General features: G+C 35.0%; 1 protein-coding gene across 3 annotated transcripts in view; it reads right to left on the reverse strand.

Moving 5' to 3' along the window:
• The window catches only part of LOC125676784 (uncharacterized), a 33,711-nt gene that overhangs the window by 3,533 nt on the left and 13,719 nt on the right, over positions 1 to 16,459 (reverse strand). For all 3 annotated transcript variants that reach the window (XM_056159747.1, XM_056159749.1, XM_056159750.1), the window contains 2 exons: positions 12,919 to 13,558; positions 3,210 to 3,257 (listed from right to left, as the gene is read on the reverse strand). In XM_056159747.1, the coding sequence (XP_056015722.1) occupies positions 3,210 to 3,257; positions 12,919 to 13,531 (661 nt within the window). In that variant the 5' untranslated portion in view covers positions 13,532 to 13,558. The remainder of the gene's footprint in view (positions 1 to 3,209; positions 3,258 to 12,918; positions 13,559 to 16,459) is intronic.

The following is a 16,459-nucleotide window of genomic DNA, read 5'->3' on the forward strand; positions in this document are numbered from 1 at the left end:
GACCGACAGTTGCAAAACAATATGCCCCCTCTTTTTCAAAGGGGGGCATAAAAATTGGAATGATAGTTATCAAAAAGAAATTAAAAATGTCTATTGTTCACACATTTAATAACTGACCATTTTGGCCCCACCCTGATACCAAAACCCCTACCCCTGGGATCATCAAATTTACAATTTTGGTAAAGGACTACCTGTTTTTTCTAAATATCTATTTAGTTTCAATTTAGTATCAATAACACTAAAGAAGATGTTATTTAAGTGTTTTACACATTAACACTATAATATACCAAGTCTGTCCCCGCCCTGGGGGTCAGAACCCCTACCCAAGTGGCCTCCGTGGCTAAGTGGTTAGAGCATCGCGCTCAAAATCACACGGCTTCTCACCTCTGTTCGAATCCCGCTTGCGCCGGTAAGTGAGAAAGTTTCCCAGTTTACTTTCGGAATGTTGGTGGTCTCTTCCCAGGTACATTGTAACTGGCTTCTTTCTCCCACCAATAAAAAACTGGACGCCACCATATAACTAAAAAATTGTTCAGTGTGGTGGAAAACATCAATCAATCAATCAGAACCCCTACCCCGGGGATCATGAAAGTTATAATTTTGATAGAGGCCTTCCTGCCCTACATCACTATGCATTTAGTTTTTCTTACACGTGTGCGGTTGTAGAGAAAAGTTTTGAAAATTGGTCAATTTTGGACAGTTTTTGCCCCAACCGTAGGGCCCCAGGGGTGCTGGAGTCCTGAAATTTACAATTTATGTTCCCCTTGTCCCAAAGATGCTTCATGCCAAATATGAAAAGAATTGGACAGGTAGTTATGAAGACTTTAAAAATGTTCAATTGTTAACGCACGACGGACGACACACAACGACGGACGACAACCAATTGCAATAGGTCACCTGAGTTTACTCAGGTGACCTAAAAATGTTAAATAAAAATGTAGAAATGTTAAATGCAGCGTGACAACTGCAGTAATTATTATCAGTGTAATGTAATTCCAGTGGGTTCGAATGACTGCAAATGTTGTTACTCAATGCAGCATCCGTAGAATGGTTGCAATGGATAGAAATTCGTATTCAAAACTTGTAACGAATGTCTTTGTTCTTTGATAAGTATATTAATGTAAAACCTTAGTTGAGGTATGGGTAAATGCATCATTTGTTCTATAAAGCTTTACAATGGAATAGTTTGTAATCATTGATAATTGCTATTTTTGCATCCTGTCAACTAACCCCCCCCCCCCCCCCCCCATGAAAAACGATGACAAGAGTCTGTTATATACATTAAATCCATAATAAAAGTTGTGAGTTAAATAATTATTGTATTCTTATGTGGGTCACATAATCACATTAATCTTTGAAAATGCTATGGAGTGTGTGCCCTCCTCCTGCCCCGATTTAGGATTTGGTTTAGCAAAGGTTCCTTTATTCTTTTTCATTTCTACCCCCCCCCCACCCCCCCACAAAGATGCTGCATGCCTGAATTGTTAGATATAATATTGGGTATTGTCATTTCTTGTTTTATCTTGGCTTGTGATTGCTGATACTTGAGGATATGCATTAACTAATTATGCCCAGAGTTTCAAATACTTATTTTAACAATTATGCCCAGAGTTTCAAATACTTATTTTAACATTCTACAGATCTGATATAAAATCAATGCATTGTGTAACAACATTTACAGTCCTTCCAACCCACTAGACTGATATTTCACCAATAACTCTAATTGTCAAGTTAACATTATTTTCTACATTTACATTTTTACATTTACAATGAACAAATGATGCATTGTGTACTTATGAACACATTGTTACAGGGATAGAATCGTGATTCTGTTGGCCTCCCATAGCTGAATACCAATGACAACATAGTCGAACATTACATGTGCTGGAATGAAATATAGCAAGAGGCCCATGGGCAACATTGCTCAAATGAGCAGCGGTTCCTCACAATAAACAAGATTAAGCAAAACTCAAACTTTTCAAAGGTAATGACTAAAAAGTCATTAATTTCCAAACATTATTATTAAACTTGACTAAAAATTCATCATTTATCATGTCCTTGTAGATAGGTATGGCCTTTCATATTAACAAATTTCACCTAAGGATGCTTTGTGCCAAGTTTGGTTCACTATACATTCACATTCGAAACTTTGATCTCCCATTGCGGCCCCTTCCTAAACCAATGGGTCATAATTTTCACAAACTTCAATTTCCACTATGTCAGAAAGATTTCATGAAAATTTCAGCTTTTCTGGCTCATTGGTTCTTGAGAAGATTTTTAAATGGCCCCACCCAAATTTTGCATTTTATGATTATCTCCCCTTGAAGAAAGCATGACCCTTCGTTTGAACAAACTTGAATCCCCTTCATCTAAGGATGATTTATTCCAAGTTTGATTGAAATTGGCAAAGGATATATCAGCATGTAAAACTTTGATCCCCTATTGTGGCCCCACTCTACCCCGGGGGCCATGATCTGAACAAATTTGAATCTACTTCATATCAGGAAGCTTTAAGGCAAATTTCCACTCTTCTGGCCCATTAGTTCTTGAGAAGAAGAGTTTTAAAGATTTTCTTTATATATTTGCAGGTATAACTTTGATCCCCTATTGTGGTCCCAACATACCCTGGGGGTCTTGATTTGTACAAACTTGAATCTTCACTATGTCAGAGAGCTTTCATTTAAATTTCAACTTTTCTGCCCCAGTGGTTCATAAGAAAAAGAGTTTTAAATGACCCCACCCTATTTTTGCACTTTTATGATCATCTCCCCTTTAAAGAGGCATGGCCTTTCATTGAACAAATTTGAATTCCCTTAACCCAAGGATGCTTTGTGCCAAGTTTGGTTAAAATTGGCCCATTGGTTCTGGAGAAGAAGATGAAAATATGAAAATTTACACTGCCAAAAGACAATGGACACATTTTGATCAGAAAATCTCACATGGTTTCTAAAAGAGAAATGTTTTGGTCTTTGATTATGATAATGAAATCAACACTGAATCAATTTTTCAAATTTTCTTTTGAAGAACCAAAATGTTGATGTAAATAAATGAAAAGAAAGCGTCATTACCTTAATCTGTAACTCATTAACATACAAACAATTACATTCCAAACTTAATCTGTAACTCATAACATACAAACAATTATATTCCAAACTTAATCAAAGAAATAAATGCGTTCAGTAATGATTGGTTATTCTGTAGTGACATACCTCTCACATTTTGGGGAATGGGTGACATTTTTAGTTTCTCCAGTTTATCTAGAAACAAAGAAAAGAAAATGAAATTACTTATAATCACAATACAGTGAAACTTCTCTAAACCGGTCAGCTGTCGGACCAGAAAAAACGGACAGTTTAGAGGGGTGGCCGGTATACCGAGAATTTAGCATTTAGCTCAATTTTTATTAGATATTTCATTGACATACCACAAACCATATAATATGGTGTTCAAGAACTATTATTTCACTAGTGGAAATAAAACAAAATAATTTCTAACATATTTATTTTCAATTTATAGCACTAAAACTAATTAATCATGAATAAACATTTTTACATTGGCATGCATAAATAATGGAAAACATTCCGTCTAAATAAAACTGCATTTGATATATGTATAGAAATTTGTAGACTAGCTGCAATTATGTATAATTTCAGCTTATGTTTTAATAAACAAAACAAACACATAGCCATTGGATTGCTGCAATTAATACACAGAGTAGGTACTGCTCACTTTGATATGGGGATCTATGATCAATTATCAGTGGAGATCAAACTAGACCACTTGTACCTACAGGTAATTATTACCAGAAATAGTCTTGCTGCAATCATCTAATTTGAACTAAAAATTTATAACAGGATACATAAAGAAAACACAGAGGCCTATTATTGGAATTCTTCTTACCTATAAAAACTCTGTTTACGTCCATTGCTTATATCGTTAACAAATTTGTTTCGACATTTTTGAAAAGTACAGTAGTAAATACATGTATATAATTTTAATTTTGATGTTTCTTAGTAATTTTAAGTCTATGGAAACCCCTCATTTTGTACAGAAATTTGAGAGAGTCACTTGGATTAGCCAAGCACCAATTAACACCCTGTTTTTCCCTATAATAGCTCTAAAACTTCATTGTTATTTCAGATTTCAAACATTTCGGTTGAGCATCACTGAAGAGACATTATTTGTCGAAATGCGCATCTGGTGCATCAAAATTGGTACCGTATAAGTTTTACACCAGGAAAACAGACAGATTTATAATTAAGTTTAGATCTTTAACCTGTTGTGGCCCCAACCAACTCCCGGGGGCCATGATTTTAACAAATTTGAATCTGCACTATGTCAGGAAGCTTTCATGTAACCATAAACTTTTCTGGCCCAGCGATTTTTCAGAAGATTTTTAATGATTTTCCCTATATATTTGTATGTAAAATTTTGACCCCCTACTCTGGTTCCATCTTACCCCTGGGGACCATAACTTTTACAAACTTGAATCTGCTCTCTCAGGAAGCTTTCTTTGGCCTAATGGTTCTTAAGGCGAACATTTTCAAATATATCTTTTTTCTATTTATTAGTTATGTAAAACTTTGATCCCCTATTGTGGCCCCATCCTAGCCTCTGGGGTCATAAGTTTAACAAACTTGAATCAAGCTTTCATGTTAATGTCAGGAAGCTTTCATGTTAATCTTAGTTTTTTCTAGCTCAGTGGTTCTTGAGAAGATTTTTCAAAATTTTCCCTATATATTTGTATGTAAAACTTTGATCCCCTATTGTCGCCTCAACTTACTCCCGAGGGCAATGAGTTCAACAAATTTGATGTCAGGAAGCTTTTGTGTAAATTTCCGCTTTACTGGCCCCATAGTTTTTGAGAAGAAGATTTTTAAAGATTTTCCCTGTATACATGTTAGTATATACTGTCCATCTTATCACCATAGAAATATATAATGTACATCTTATCAACATACAAACATATAAGTATATACTGTACATCTTATCAACATACAAACATATAAATATATAATGTACATCTTATCAACATACAAACATATAAGTATATACTGTACCTCTTATCAACATACAAACATATAAATATATACTGTACATCTTATCAACATACAAACAGTCTTCGACGTTAACCGGTGGCCCGATGCCCGAGGCCAGTAAAATCGGGATCGGGCTTCTAAAAATATTTAACCCAGGAGTCCGGAGGGCCTGTAAATGTTTTATTGTATGTTTTGTATATATTACAAATATAGCGTGAGATTGACTCAGACTTTGTCATGACTTACATGTAGCAATGAAATTTCGCATTGAAAAATGATCAACCATCCTGCCTTTTATGAAGTATAGGGAGGCACAGCACTGGAAGTTAATGTAAATATATAGTATGTGCATATATGAAAATTACATGCACATACTATATATTTACATTAACTTCCAATGTCCGTGTTGGGATTCCCGTGGGGTTTCGGGTTAGAATAGGTCCTCAGTACCCCCTTGTTTGTCGTAAGAGGCGACTAATAGGGCGGTCCTTCGGATGAGACGGCAAAAACCAAGGTCCCGTGTCACAGCAGGTGTGGCACGATAAGAGATCCCTTCCTGCTCGATGGCCATAAGCGCCGAGCATAGGCCTAAATTATGTAGCCCTTCACCGGCAGTGGCGACGTCTCCATATGAGTGAAATATTTTCAACAGGGACGTAAAATAATATTCAACCCGTGTAGGGAGGGGGCTTGTCAGTGAAATTCCAAACCTCACAAGTGTATTTCACAATCACAACCATCAGATCCAAATAAATTTTAAAAAAAAACAACCCAGTAGTACAAGGAGAAAAAGAGATCGAAAAGTTAAGCCCCACTGGACCGAGGGTTGGCCTTTGCTGAGATTTAATTCAGGAGAAAACAATGTTTTGTATGTGGTGTATACAAAACACAGTAGAACATGAGCTTCTGATGTCATCTGTTGAAAAATAAAATAAGATATAATAATGTCAGTTGTTCTTTAACTATGGTCATCTAGATATGTATTTTCCTACAGTAGAACATGCTTGTACCTTGCAAATGACAAGTGGTCGAATTAGAAAAAAACATTTTGGGCCATTAAAATATTGTTCGGGCTTGCAAAATTATTATACTGGGAGGCCCGAAGGGCCTATGCTTCACAAAGTTTTTCGTGAAGGCTGTACAAACATATAAGTATATACTGTACATCTTATCAACATACAAACATATAAATATATAATGTACATCTTATCAACATACAAACATAAGTATATACTGTACATCTTATCAACATACAAACATATACTGTACATCTTATCAACATACAAACATATAAGTATATACTGTACATCTTATCAACATACAAACATATAAGTATATACTGTACATCTTATCAACATACAAACATATAAGTATATACTGTACATCCTATCAACATACAAACATATAAATATATACTGTACATCCTATCAACATACAAACATATAAGTATATACTGTACGTCTTATCAACATACAAAACATATAAGTATATACTGTACATCTTATCAACATACAAACATATAAGTATATACTGTACATCTTATCAACATACAAACATATAAGTATATAATGTACATCTTATCAACATACAAAACATATAAGTATATACTGTACATCTTATCAACATACAAACATATAAGTATATACTGTACATCTTATCAACATACATATAAGTATATAGTGTACATCTTATCAACATACAAATATATACTGTACATCTTATCAACATACAAACATATACTGTACATCTTATCAACATACAAACATATAAGTGTGGCAGGGTGATCTTTATATCTAATTGAATTTTCTACATTTTTCAATACTAAGCTGTGCTATATTAATTGAATGAAATCTATTCACAACATTCTATTGGCCAGGTTGGTTGTAGGAATTCACTCACTCTAGCTAAAACCAGTTTAATAACTTTTTCTTCTATAAATAAGTTTCGCGGGCTTTTTCATCAGTGCGGGAAATTTGTTTTAGAGGGAGTAGACCTATACATGTAGCTGCCCGTTGTGCCACACCTTAAGGTATATATTTGAAATGTTTATTATTAAATGATTGATAATTATGTACGTTGAACTATTTTTTATCAGTATATTTCTCTACTATGAAATGACCGTTTTTTGATCAAGGACTATAAATTTTGTTACTTTTTGAAGTAAAGTAATAAAGTCGATCATATACATTTCATTGGAATATTTTGACTTCTTTAAAGGGAAATACGAATATGAATTTATGTAATTGTATATTTTGTTGCATATGGAATGTGGTGTGTGATTTGTTAATTTCAGATCTGCCATTGCCTTTAGTTCCTAATAAATTTAATAAAACCTACGTCGCTTGGTTATATAAGTATATACTGTACATCTTATCAACATACAAACATATAAGTATATACTGTACATCTTATCATACAAACATATAAGTATATACTGTACATCTTATCAACATACAAACATATAAGTATATACTGTACATCTTATCAACATACAAACATATAAGTATATACTGTACATCTTATCAACATACAAAACATATAAATATATACTGTACATCTATCAACATACAAATATATAAGTATATACTGTACATCTTATCAACATACAAACATATAAATATATACTGTACATCTTATCAACATACAAACATATAAGTATATACTGTACATCTTATCAATATACATATAAGTAAGCACATCTGAATATATTGAATAAATTTCAGATAAAATTGACTTGTTTTAATCAATATCAATCAAAAATATATTAATCATGCTAATATTAAATAATAAAATATTAACATAAATAAAATTGCCTCACAGAAATTTATTTTGTAAAATGATGTCTATATAATTATGTTCAACCTGTGTAGAATTTAAATGTAATGCATTCAACAATTTGATTTTTTTTAGACAGAGAGGGATCTTAGACAAAGATTTGACAAATGACATATCATTGTTAATTTTAGTCTTTCCAGTATGTAAAACTTACACGGTACCAATTTTGATGGGATGCGCATTTCGACAAATAATGTCTCTTCAGTGGTGCTCAACCGAAATTTTGGAAATTCAAAATAACAATAAACTTGTAAGAGCTAAATGGAAAACTAGAGTGCCAAAATCTTATCAACATACAAACATATAATTATATACTGTACATCTTAACATACAAACATATAAATATATACTGTACATCTATCAACATACAAATATATAAGTATATACTGTACATTTACGCGCATTGTTTCCCGTATCGTCGACTGACCTGAGTTCCAGTGACTTTAGTGATAAAAAACAATTTTCTCATTAATCACTTGGAAATAAATAAATAAGCTCCATCAAATATTAATTATGTGTTAATTACTTTATTTTGAAATGGGATACTGAGGACCTATTCTATACCAGATCCCCACAACAACTGGCAAACTTTGACAGATTCCGGTACCATATTACATTAGATTGCATTTTTGGTCAGATTATCAAGTTTCGAACTTCAGTGTTTGTTAGAAACAAAATGGCAAATCTATCAGGTGAAAGATGTAAATGATGTTATCAAAGTATTGAATTTAATGTGGACTTTGGTTTTTATTTGAAAGAGAAATTTGGCAACTTTACGCTACCATCTGTGTATTTCTGCCATAGCCATGACAGCAAAATATATGGTACTGATAGTTTTAATTGACTTCACAGTTTTGAATCTCAGTTGAAATTAAAGTGGAAATGTGGTTCATATAGGGTAATTATCCTATCCTTGTTCTTCTCATTATTCAATCACATAAAGAGTAATATAAGGGGTAATCTTCTGCACTTGTCCAATTTTGGTGGAAATTTGTGGATAGGAAATATAAACCCACAAAATTTACAATCACAATCTATATAGATAAATATAATGTATGAGGTACAGTGTAACCCCAGGAATTGGAAACATAGAATATAACTTAAATTGCTGTACTTTTCCGATCAAATCATAAAAATTTCCATGATAAATAATTAACATACATATAGCTACATAGCTTATTCAAAGTTTAACATAAGACAACAACAACAAAAAGACAAAAGTGATTTTTGCAGTTACCTGATCAACAGTAAATTTTTCTCCTGACCCTAATTTTCTAGATAAATTCCAGCCCTTAAATTACGTACATTTTTTCATGATAATTCGGGTTCGATATTCAAATTATCTGTAAAGGTCTAGGCCTACAATGTAAACAACAACCACTGAGCTTCACGAGCGTAACCATCGAGCGCTCGCTACATGCTCGCGAAGCTCAGTGATTGTTGTTTACGTTGTAGAACTGCCGACTCATGTGCTGCAAGTAAATCAAAACAGGTATACATGCAATCATGTGTTGATTTAAAATAGCTTAAAATCAGTCGTCCAAATGTAATTTTTTGGTTTATTTTAGTAATACTAATTTTACCCAATACTGAACATGTGATGCTACATGTCAGTACTCACAAATGTATGCATCGTGTACAAGTTTCTTCCCCATGCAGTGATACGGGGCAATATTTCTTATTTAGTCGGAAACACACCTATTTTTTTTATTTTGGCCTAATATAAATACTGTCTGTACTGATCACTATAGCCATTGTGATTCAGTTAATTCTTTATTGGGTATGATATTAGTAAAAAGCTGTAACAAAAATATGACACTCTATTACAATTCCGAAAATGTAGACATTACACATGACATAATGGTGTAACAATGAATAATTCAATATAATAAATATGACTGGCGGAATTAATATGACTAAATATCACTTGCTTGACAAAAAATAAACCTAAATTATCTATGATTTACAACAAGAAATTACGCAAGATAATAAAAATGTATGACATAAATATAGAACTGAAAATGACTACCTAATAAATCTTACTTTGAAAGTTTGAAAGACTAGTTTATGCATGGGTGCATACATGCCAACTTTTGAAAATCCCCATGGGGGATTTTGCGCGCGACGACCTTTTTTCAACGCTCAAAATTCACATTATACCATGAAAATAAATATTTGTCTTTTCAAATAAAATATCAATCTAATCATTATACATGTATCATACATCAAGTGTGTTTGACCATTAACTTTAACAAAACTATATAAAAAAAACAAAACTTTGAAAGATATAAATAAGTATTTTATTAAAATCATCTATTCAGCAAAAAATCCTCTCCAACAAATCACATACATATTATCAAATAATACTTAAAGTTGCATCCTTTTACACCATATATACATTGGCTGGTCTATATATCAAAATTTAGATTAAAGCACATGCATTTAGGTACGACTACAAAGGCGATCTTGCTTGTCTGTAAACAATTTCATGGGCTTGCAGAGTCTGGTGGAACAATCTGCATTGCAACCAGAAAAGGAGTGATCTGCCCTGCTATGAAGTTGCGAACAAAACCTTTACACCCATGACATCTGAAATAATTACCAGGAAAAAACACATCAAAATATATGTTTTTATTTGTAAAATATTAAAGGCTACTTGCTAATATAAAATTCAGTACAGACTTGTGCAAATTACGCATCACATAGTCTATTAAATATTACACTATATAGACTATGTAATACATCGCTATAGACAGATAGATTCGGGTAGCCTATATTATCATAGTTGGAAAAACATAAAATTTTACGTACCTTTAATATTGCATATTTTGGATGCTGTCAGCGAGAGGCAAAAATTGGGAATGTCCGATTGTTTGGTGGTGACACTATTATCATTGCCATTCACGTTTGTGTAAAGGATATGTCAATTTGAAATCCGTCTTCCCGATTAATTACTATCAAAACATGCTTCGCACTGTCCAATAAGCACCCCGACACGGGCAGACCAAGTAAATTACATCACTCCGATACCATGCGACACAGGTAAACAGCAATGGCTGACTATTGTCCCGATTTCTGATTGGCCAGTTCAGAAATGACGCGGGATTTCAAATTCCGGTTGGAAATGGGGGTTTGTTGTCGTAAAATGGGAGATATTTTTAGAAAATCGGGATTTCGGGGTATTTTTGCAATCCCGATCGGGATATCGGGATTTGCCTTTTCAACTGCTTCAAATCGGGAAAATCCCGCACAAATCGGGAAAGTTGGCATGTATGTGGGTGAAACATAGCACGAACAGTTTTCCCGCCAAAGGTCTAAATAGCTTACATGAACTTTTGTATAAATATTGACTGCAAATGTAACTGATGTACATAAAAAGAATTTAAACATAAGAAAACACAAATATTACTTTCACTGTGGGACTACATCACTGGAATAGGTGTACGCTTGTACAAGGTAGAAACTGTGCGTTGTGCACGGGCTCAGTGCAAAACTTTGTAAAATGGGACATAACTCTTACACAAAATACGGAGTCGTTCCTAGAATAATTCGTGTATAACTCTACACTGTCAATTAATCATAACTTATCATTACACTCAGAATGATACAGTGATCAGGGCTTTCAACAAATTTAAAAGTAGGAGGCTGAAATGAAAAAGTAGAAGGCAATCCAATGCGAACGGCGCAGCCATATCGCACGCCGAGCTACGCTCGGCGACCTTACGGCCGGGGGTCTGGGGTAAATGACGCAAAATCCTGCATTCTGGCGGTTTCCTGGCACTTAAATGCAGTTTTGAAATTGTCATTTTTTTGCCTGAAATTTTTACTTTTGCCATGAATTTTCATATGTGAAATTTTCTGTTCATGCAAAGACTTAAAAAATTCAACATTGCAAAGTACTAATTTTGATGCAAAATGAAAAATAAAGTGCATCAAGATAACTACATGTAATTATTTTTTGCAATGCTGTATCAATTAATTTTTAAGTGTCTTTGCTTGAATCTCTGCCACCCAAGAGTAAGCAGATTAAAGTAAAATGTAAGAAGAATATAGATCACAACCAACACCAGTTTTATATAATAAAGCATCAATATATATTATATTTATAGTTGTTCTAATTACCTGTATTGTCAGCTTTCGTTTCCATTTTAAACGGATACATTGTATGTTATAAAAAAGTTTACATGTATTTAATCATTTTTTTTATTGAATTGCAAATAAGAGTTACACTCCCAATATTTTAAGAATATTCTTCACCATTAACACAACTCTATATTTCTATTTTCATTTGGTCCCTTAAAGTCTGTTAACTGACACTGGGAGTAATATTTTTCTCCAAGACTGACATGAAACCCATTGGGACCTTTTGCTTTTGCTCACCCCAATATTATTTAAATAAAACCCAAACAATCTTTATTACAAATTAATAAGTAACATTTAAATGACCTATAAGTTTATTTTTCCACAAATTCAAGTTAACAGCTACAGATTTGTTGGTAACATAGCGAATTTGTGCTGAAAAATTCTACTTTCGTTTTTATTTAATACCACGTGGGCATTTGCAAATTAAAAAGAATAGCAAGTCTGAAATCTTTCCTGATTAAATTCTGTTTTCGCTTTAAAATTATTGATTGATATTATACTTGTGTCACTTTCACTTCTGGCCTTTTTAAAGCCGAAACTGAACAGGGTATTTGTTCTCTTCATTCCGTCAACATCATTGATTTTTACGTTCAGGACTTGTTGTTATCTTTCGGAACTTCTCGTCTGTGTTGTCACGAATTGGGTAAATCCGAGGCTTTCCGACTATTGCAATTGACGTATTATTTTCTACACCAACAGACGACCAATCAGGTGCCGGTATTTACCTGAACTAAATTTCGCGCAAGTAAACACGTTTTTACATCCTAACGGCCGCGATTTCTGAGTCTAGCCGGCACCTAATGTTACTATAGGCGGCGGAAATCCGCCGGCTACCGGCTACTTTTGAAAGCCCTGAGTGATAATCTGAAAATTCAAAACTGATTACAGAATCTTGACTTACTCTCAAGGTTGTTCACCATTTCCCTGGTCGTCTTATCTTCCTGCTCCTGCTTCCTCAGTTCTTCTTCATAATGTAGGTCATTTTCAGGGTCCATCGATTCGTGACGTAGGAAATCCACTGACTTTTCATATTTGTTTCCATTCACCAGGAAGGCATCCAGATCCACCATTGTCGATCTAATGGTGGACCAGATGGAGTTAAAGTCTGTGTTGGACATGAATGGATCACATGAGTGAACACAACGATTCCGGACCAATCGAATCCTCTCGATGTTGGCCGAGCGACTCATGTCACAGGGATCAGGATCGTTGCCCCAGCCCTTGGAGTGAGGGGATATGCTGGTTATGTTTCTCAATAGGATATACAATAATGAAATGTCCATATCCTCGTACCTCCCTGTATAACCTCCACTCTTAGGTAAAATTAGGTCACGCTGAACAGCTGTCAGACGAGGAAGATTGAGTTTGTTTTGTTTGATGACATTAGGGAATGTGTGTGGTGGGACGTAGTGACGCAATATGTCACGTAGACCATCCGTACAGGGACCGAGAACAACTCGACATGCTCTGTTTGCGTTCGTTGTCTCTGGCATTGATGCATATGAACTCGCCATCACCTTCTATCAACTCGGGGCACTAGTCTGTGGGGGAAATGAAAACATGAATATTGTAATGTACATGTGATTTCTATCTATACGTATACATGTATATGATATATGACCATTGGACAGAGCAAATCATGAAAAGTTCATTGGTGTGTCTTCAGTGACAACCATGCATATAATTCGGTTAAATATGATCAATTTAGAATTCCTCTTGCTGTAAATACCCATTAACATTTAAACATCAACAAGAGGCCCAGGGGCCTTATAGGTCACCTGAGTATCATGTAACAACCTCCCAATGTTTGAATTAGGTTTGTGTTTAAATATAAGGATTTTACTTTTGGATGGAAGAAACATTGAATAGCTATGTGGTCATGAAGTACATGTGTCATTTTTATGTTCAATCAATAATCCTTTTTAAAAAACCTAGGTCTGAGACATCATAAAGAACAAGAGGTCCATGGGCCACATCGCTCACCTGAGTCACCTTGGCCCATATCTGAAGACTTTCCATATATATTTGCATGTAAAACCTTGGTCCCTATTATGGCCCAAACTACCCTTTGCAAACTTGAATCTACAGTATGTCAGAAAGCTTTCATGTAAATGTCAACTTCTTTGGCCCAATGGTTCTTTTAAAGCTTTTTTCTATATTTGTATGTAAAACTTTGACCCCCCCCCCCCCCCCCCACTTGTGGCCCCATCCTACCCCCCGGGGACCATGATTTGAACAAACTTGAATCTGCACTATGTCAGAAAGTTTTCTTGTAAATATCAGCTTTTCTGACTCAGTGGTTATTGAGAAAAAGATTTTAACTATATATTTGTATGTAAAACTTTGATCCCCCTTGTGGCCCCATCCTATCCCCGGAGCCCATGATTTGAAGAAACTTGAATCTGCACTATGTCAGAAAGTTTTCATGTAAAAATCAGCTTTTCTGACTCAGTGGTTCTTGAGAAGAAGATTTTTCCTATATATTTGTATGTAAAACTTTGATCCCCTATTGTGGCCCCATCCAACCCCCGGAGCCCATGATTTGAACAAACTTGAATCTGCATTATGTCAGGAAGCTTTCATGTAAATCTCAGCTTTTCTGGCTTAGTGGTTCTTGAGAAGAAGATTTTTAAAGTTTTTCCCTATATATTTGTGTGTAAAACTTTGATCCCCCCCTTGGGGCCCCATCTTATCCCCGGGGGCTATGATTTGAACAAACTTGAATCTGCACTATGTCAGGAAGTTTTCATGTAAATCTCAGCTTTTCTGGCTTAGTGGTTCTTGAGAAGATTTTTAAAGTTTTTCCCTATATATTTGTGTGTAAAACTTTGATCCCCCCCCCTTGGGGCCCCATCTTATCCCCGGGGGCCATGATTTGAACAAACTTGAATCTGCACTATGTCAGGAAGCTTTCATGTAAATCTCAGCTTTTCTGGCTTAGTGGTTCTTGAGAAGAAGATTTTTAAAGTTTTTCCCTATATATTTGTGTGTAAAACTTTGATCCCCCCTTGGGGCCCCATCTTATCCCCGGGGGCCATGATTTGAACAAACTTGAATCTGCACGATGTCAGAAAGCTTTCATGTAAATCTCAGCTTTTCTGGTTTAGTGGTTCTTGAGAAGAAGATTTTTAAAGTTTTCCCCATATATTTGTGTGTAAAACTTTGATCCCCCCCCTTGGGGCCCCATCTTATCCCCGGGGGCCATGATTTGAACAAACTTGAATCTCCACTATGTCAGAAAGTTTTCATGTAAAAATCAGCTTTTCTGGCTTAGTGGTTCTTGAGAAGATTTTTAAAGATTTTTCCTATATATTTGTATGTAAAATTTTGATCCCCTATTGTGGCCCCATCCAACCCCAGGGGCCCATGATTTGAACAAACTTGAATCTGCATTATGTCAGGAAGCTTTCATGTAAATCTCAGCTTTTCTGACTTAGTGGTTCTTGAGAAGAAGATTTTTAAAGTTTTCCCTATATATTTGTGTGCAAAACTTTGATCCCCCCTTGGGGCCCCATCCTATCCCCGGGGACCATGATTTGAACAAACTTGAATCTGCACTATGTCAGGAAGTTTTCATGTAAAAATCAGCTTTTCTGACTGAGTGGTTCTTGAGAAGAAGATTTTTAAAGATTTTTCCTATATATTTGTATGTAAAACTTTGATCCCCTATTGTAGCCCCATCCAACCCCCGGGGCCCATGATTTGAACAAACTTGAATCTGCACTATGTCAGGAAGCTTTCATGTAAATCTCAGCTTTTCTGGCTTAGTGGTTCTTGAGAAGAAGATTTTTAAAGTTTTTCCCTATATATTTGTGTGTAAAACTTTGATCCCCCCTTGGGGCCCCATCTTATCCCCGGGGGCCATGACTTGAACAAACTTAAATCTGCACTATGTCAGAAAGCTTTCATGTAAAAATCAGCTTTTCTGGCTTAGTGGTTCTTGAGAAGAAGATTTTTAAAGTTTTTCCCTATATATTTGTATGTAAAACTTTGATCCCCCCTTGTGGCCCCATCCTACCACTGGGGCCATGATTTGAACAAACTTGAATCTGCACTATGTCAGGAAGCTTTCATGTAAATTTCAGCTCTTCTGGCCCAGTGGTTCTTGAGAAGAAGATTTTTAAATGACCCCACCCTATTTTTGCATTTTTGTGATTATCTCCCCTTTGAAAGGGACATGGCCCTTCATTTGAACAATCTTGAAAGACCTTAACCCAAGAATGCTTTTGGCCACGTTAGGTTGAAATTGACCCAGTGGTTCTGGAGAAGAAGTCGAAAATGTGAAAAGTTTACAGACAGACGGACGCTGGACAAAATGTGATCAGAAAAAATAAAGTGCACCGCCACGGCACATGATACGCCCGTCACATATTGTTAACATGAACATATCACCATGAAGAGATAGGTATGCATGGAACCAAATGTCAACCTTCCTTTAAGAA

The sequence above is a fragment of the Ostrea edulis genome, chromosome 3, assembly GCF_947568905.1.
Source record: "Ostrea edulis chromosome 3, xbOstEdul1.1, whole genome shotgun sequence".
Lineage (NCBI taxonomy): Eukaryota > Metazoa > Mollusca > Bivalvia > Ostreida > Ostreidae > Ostrea > Ostrea edulis.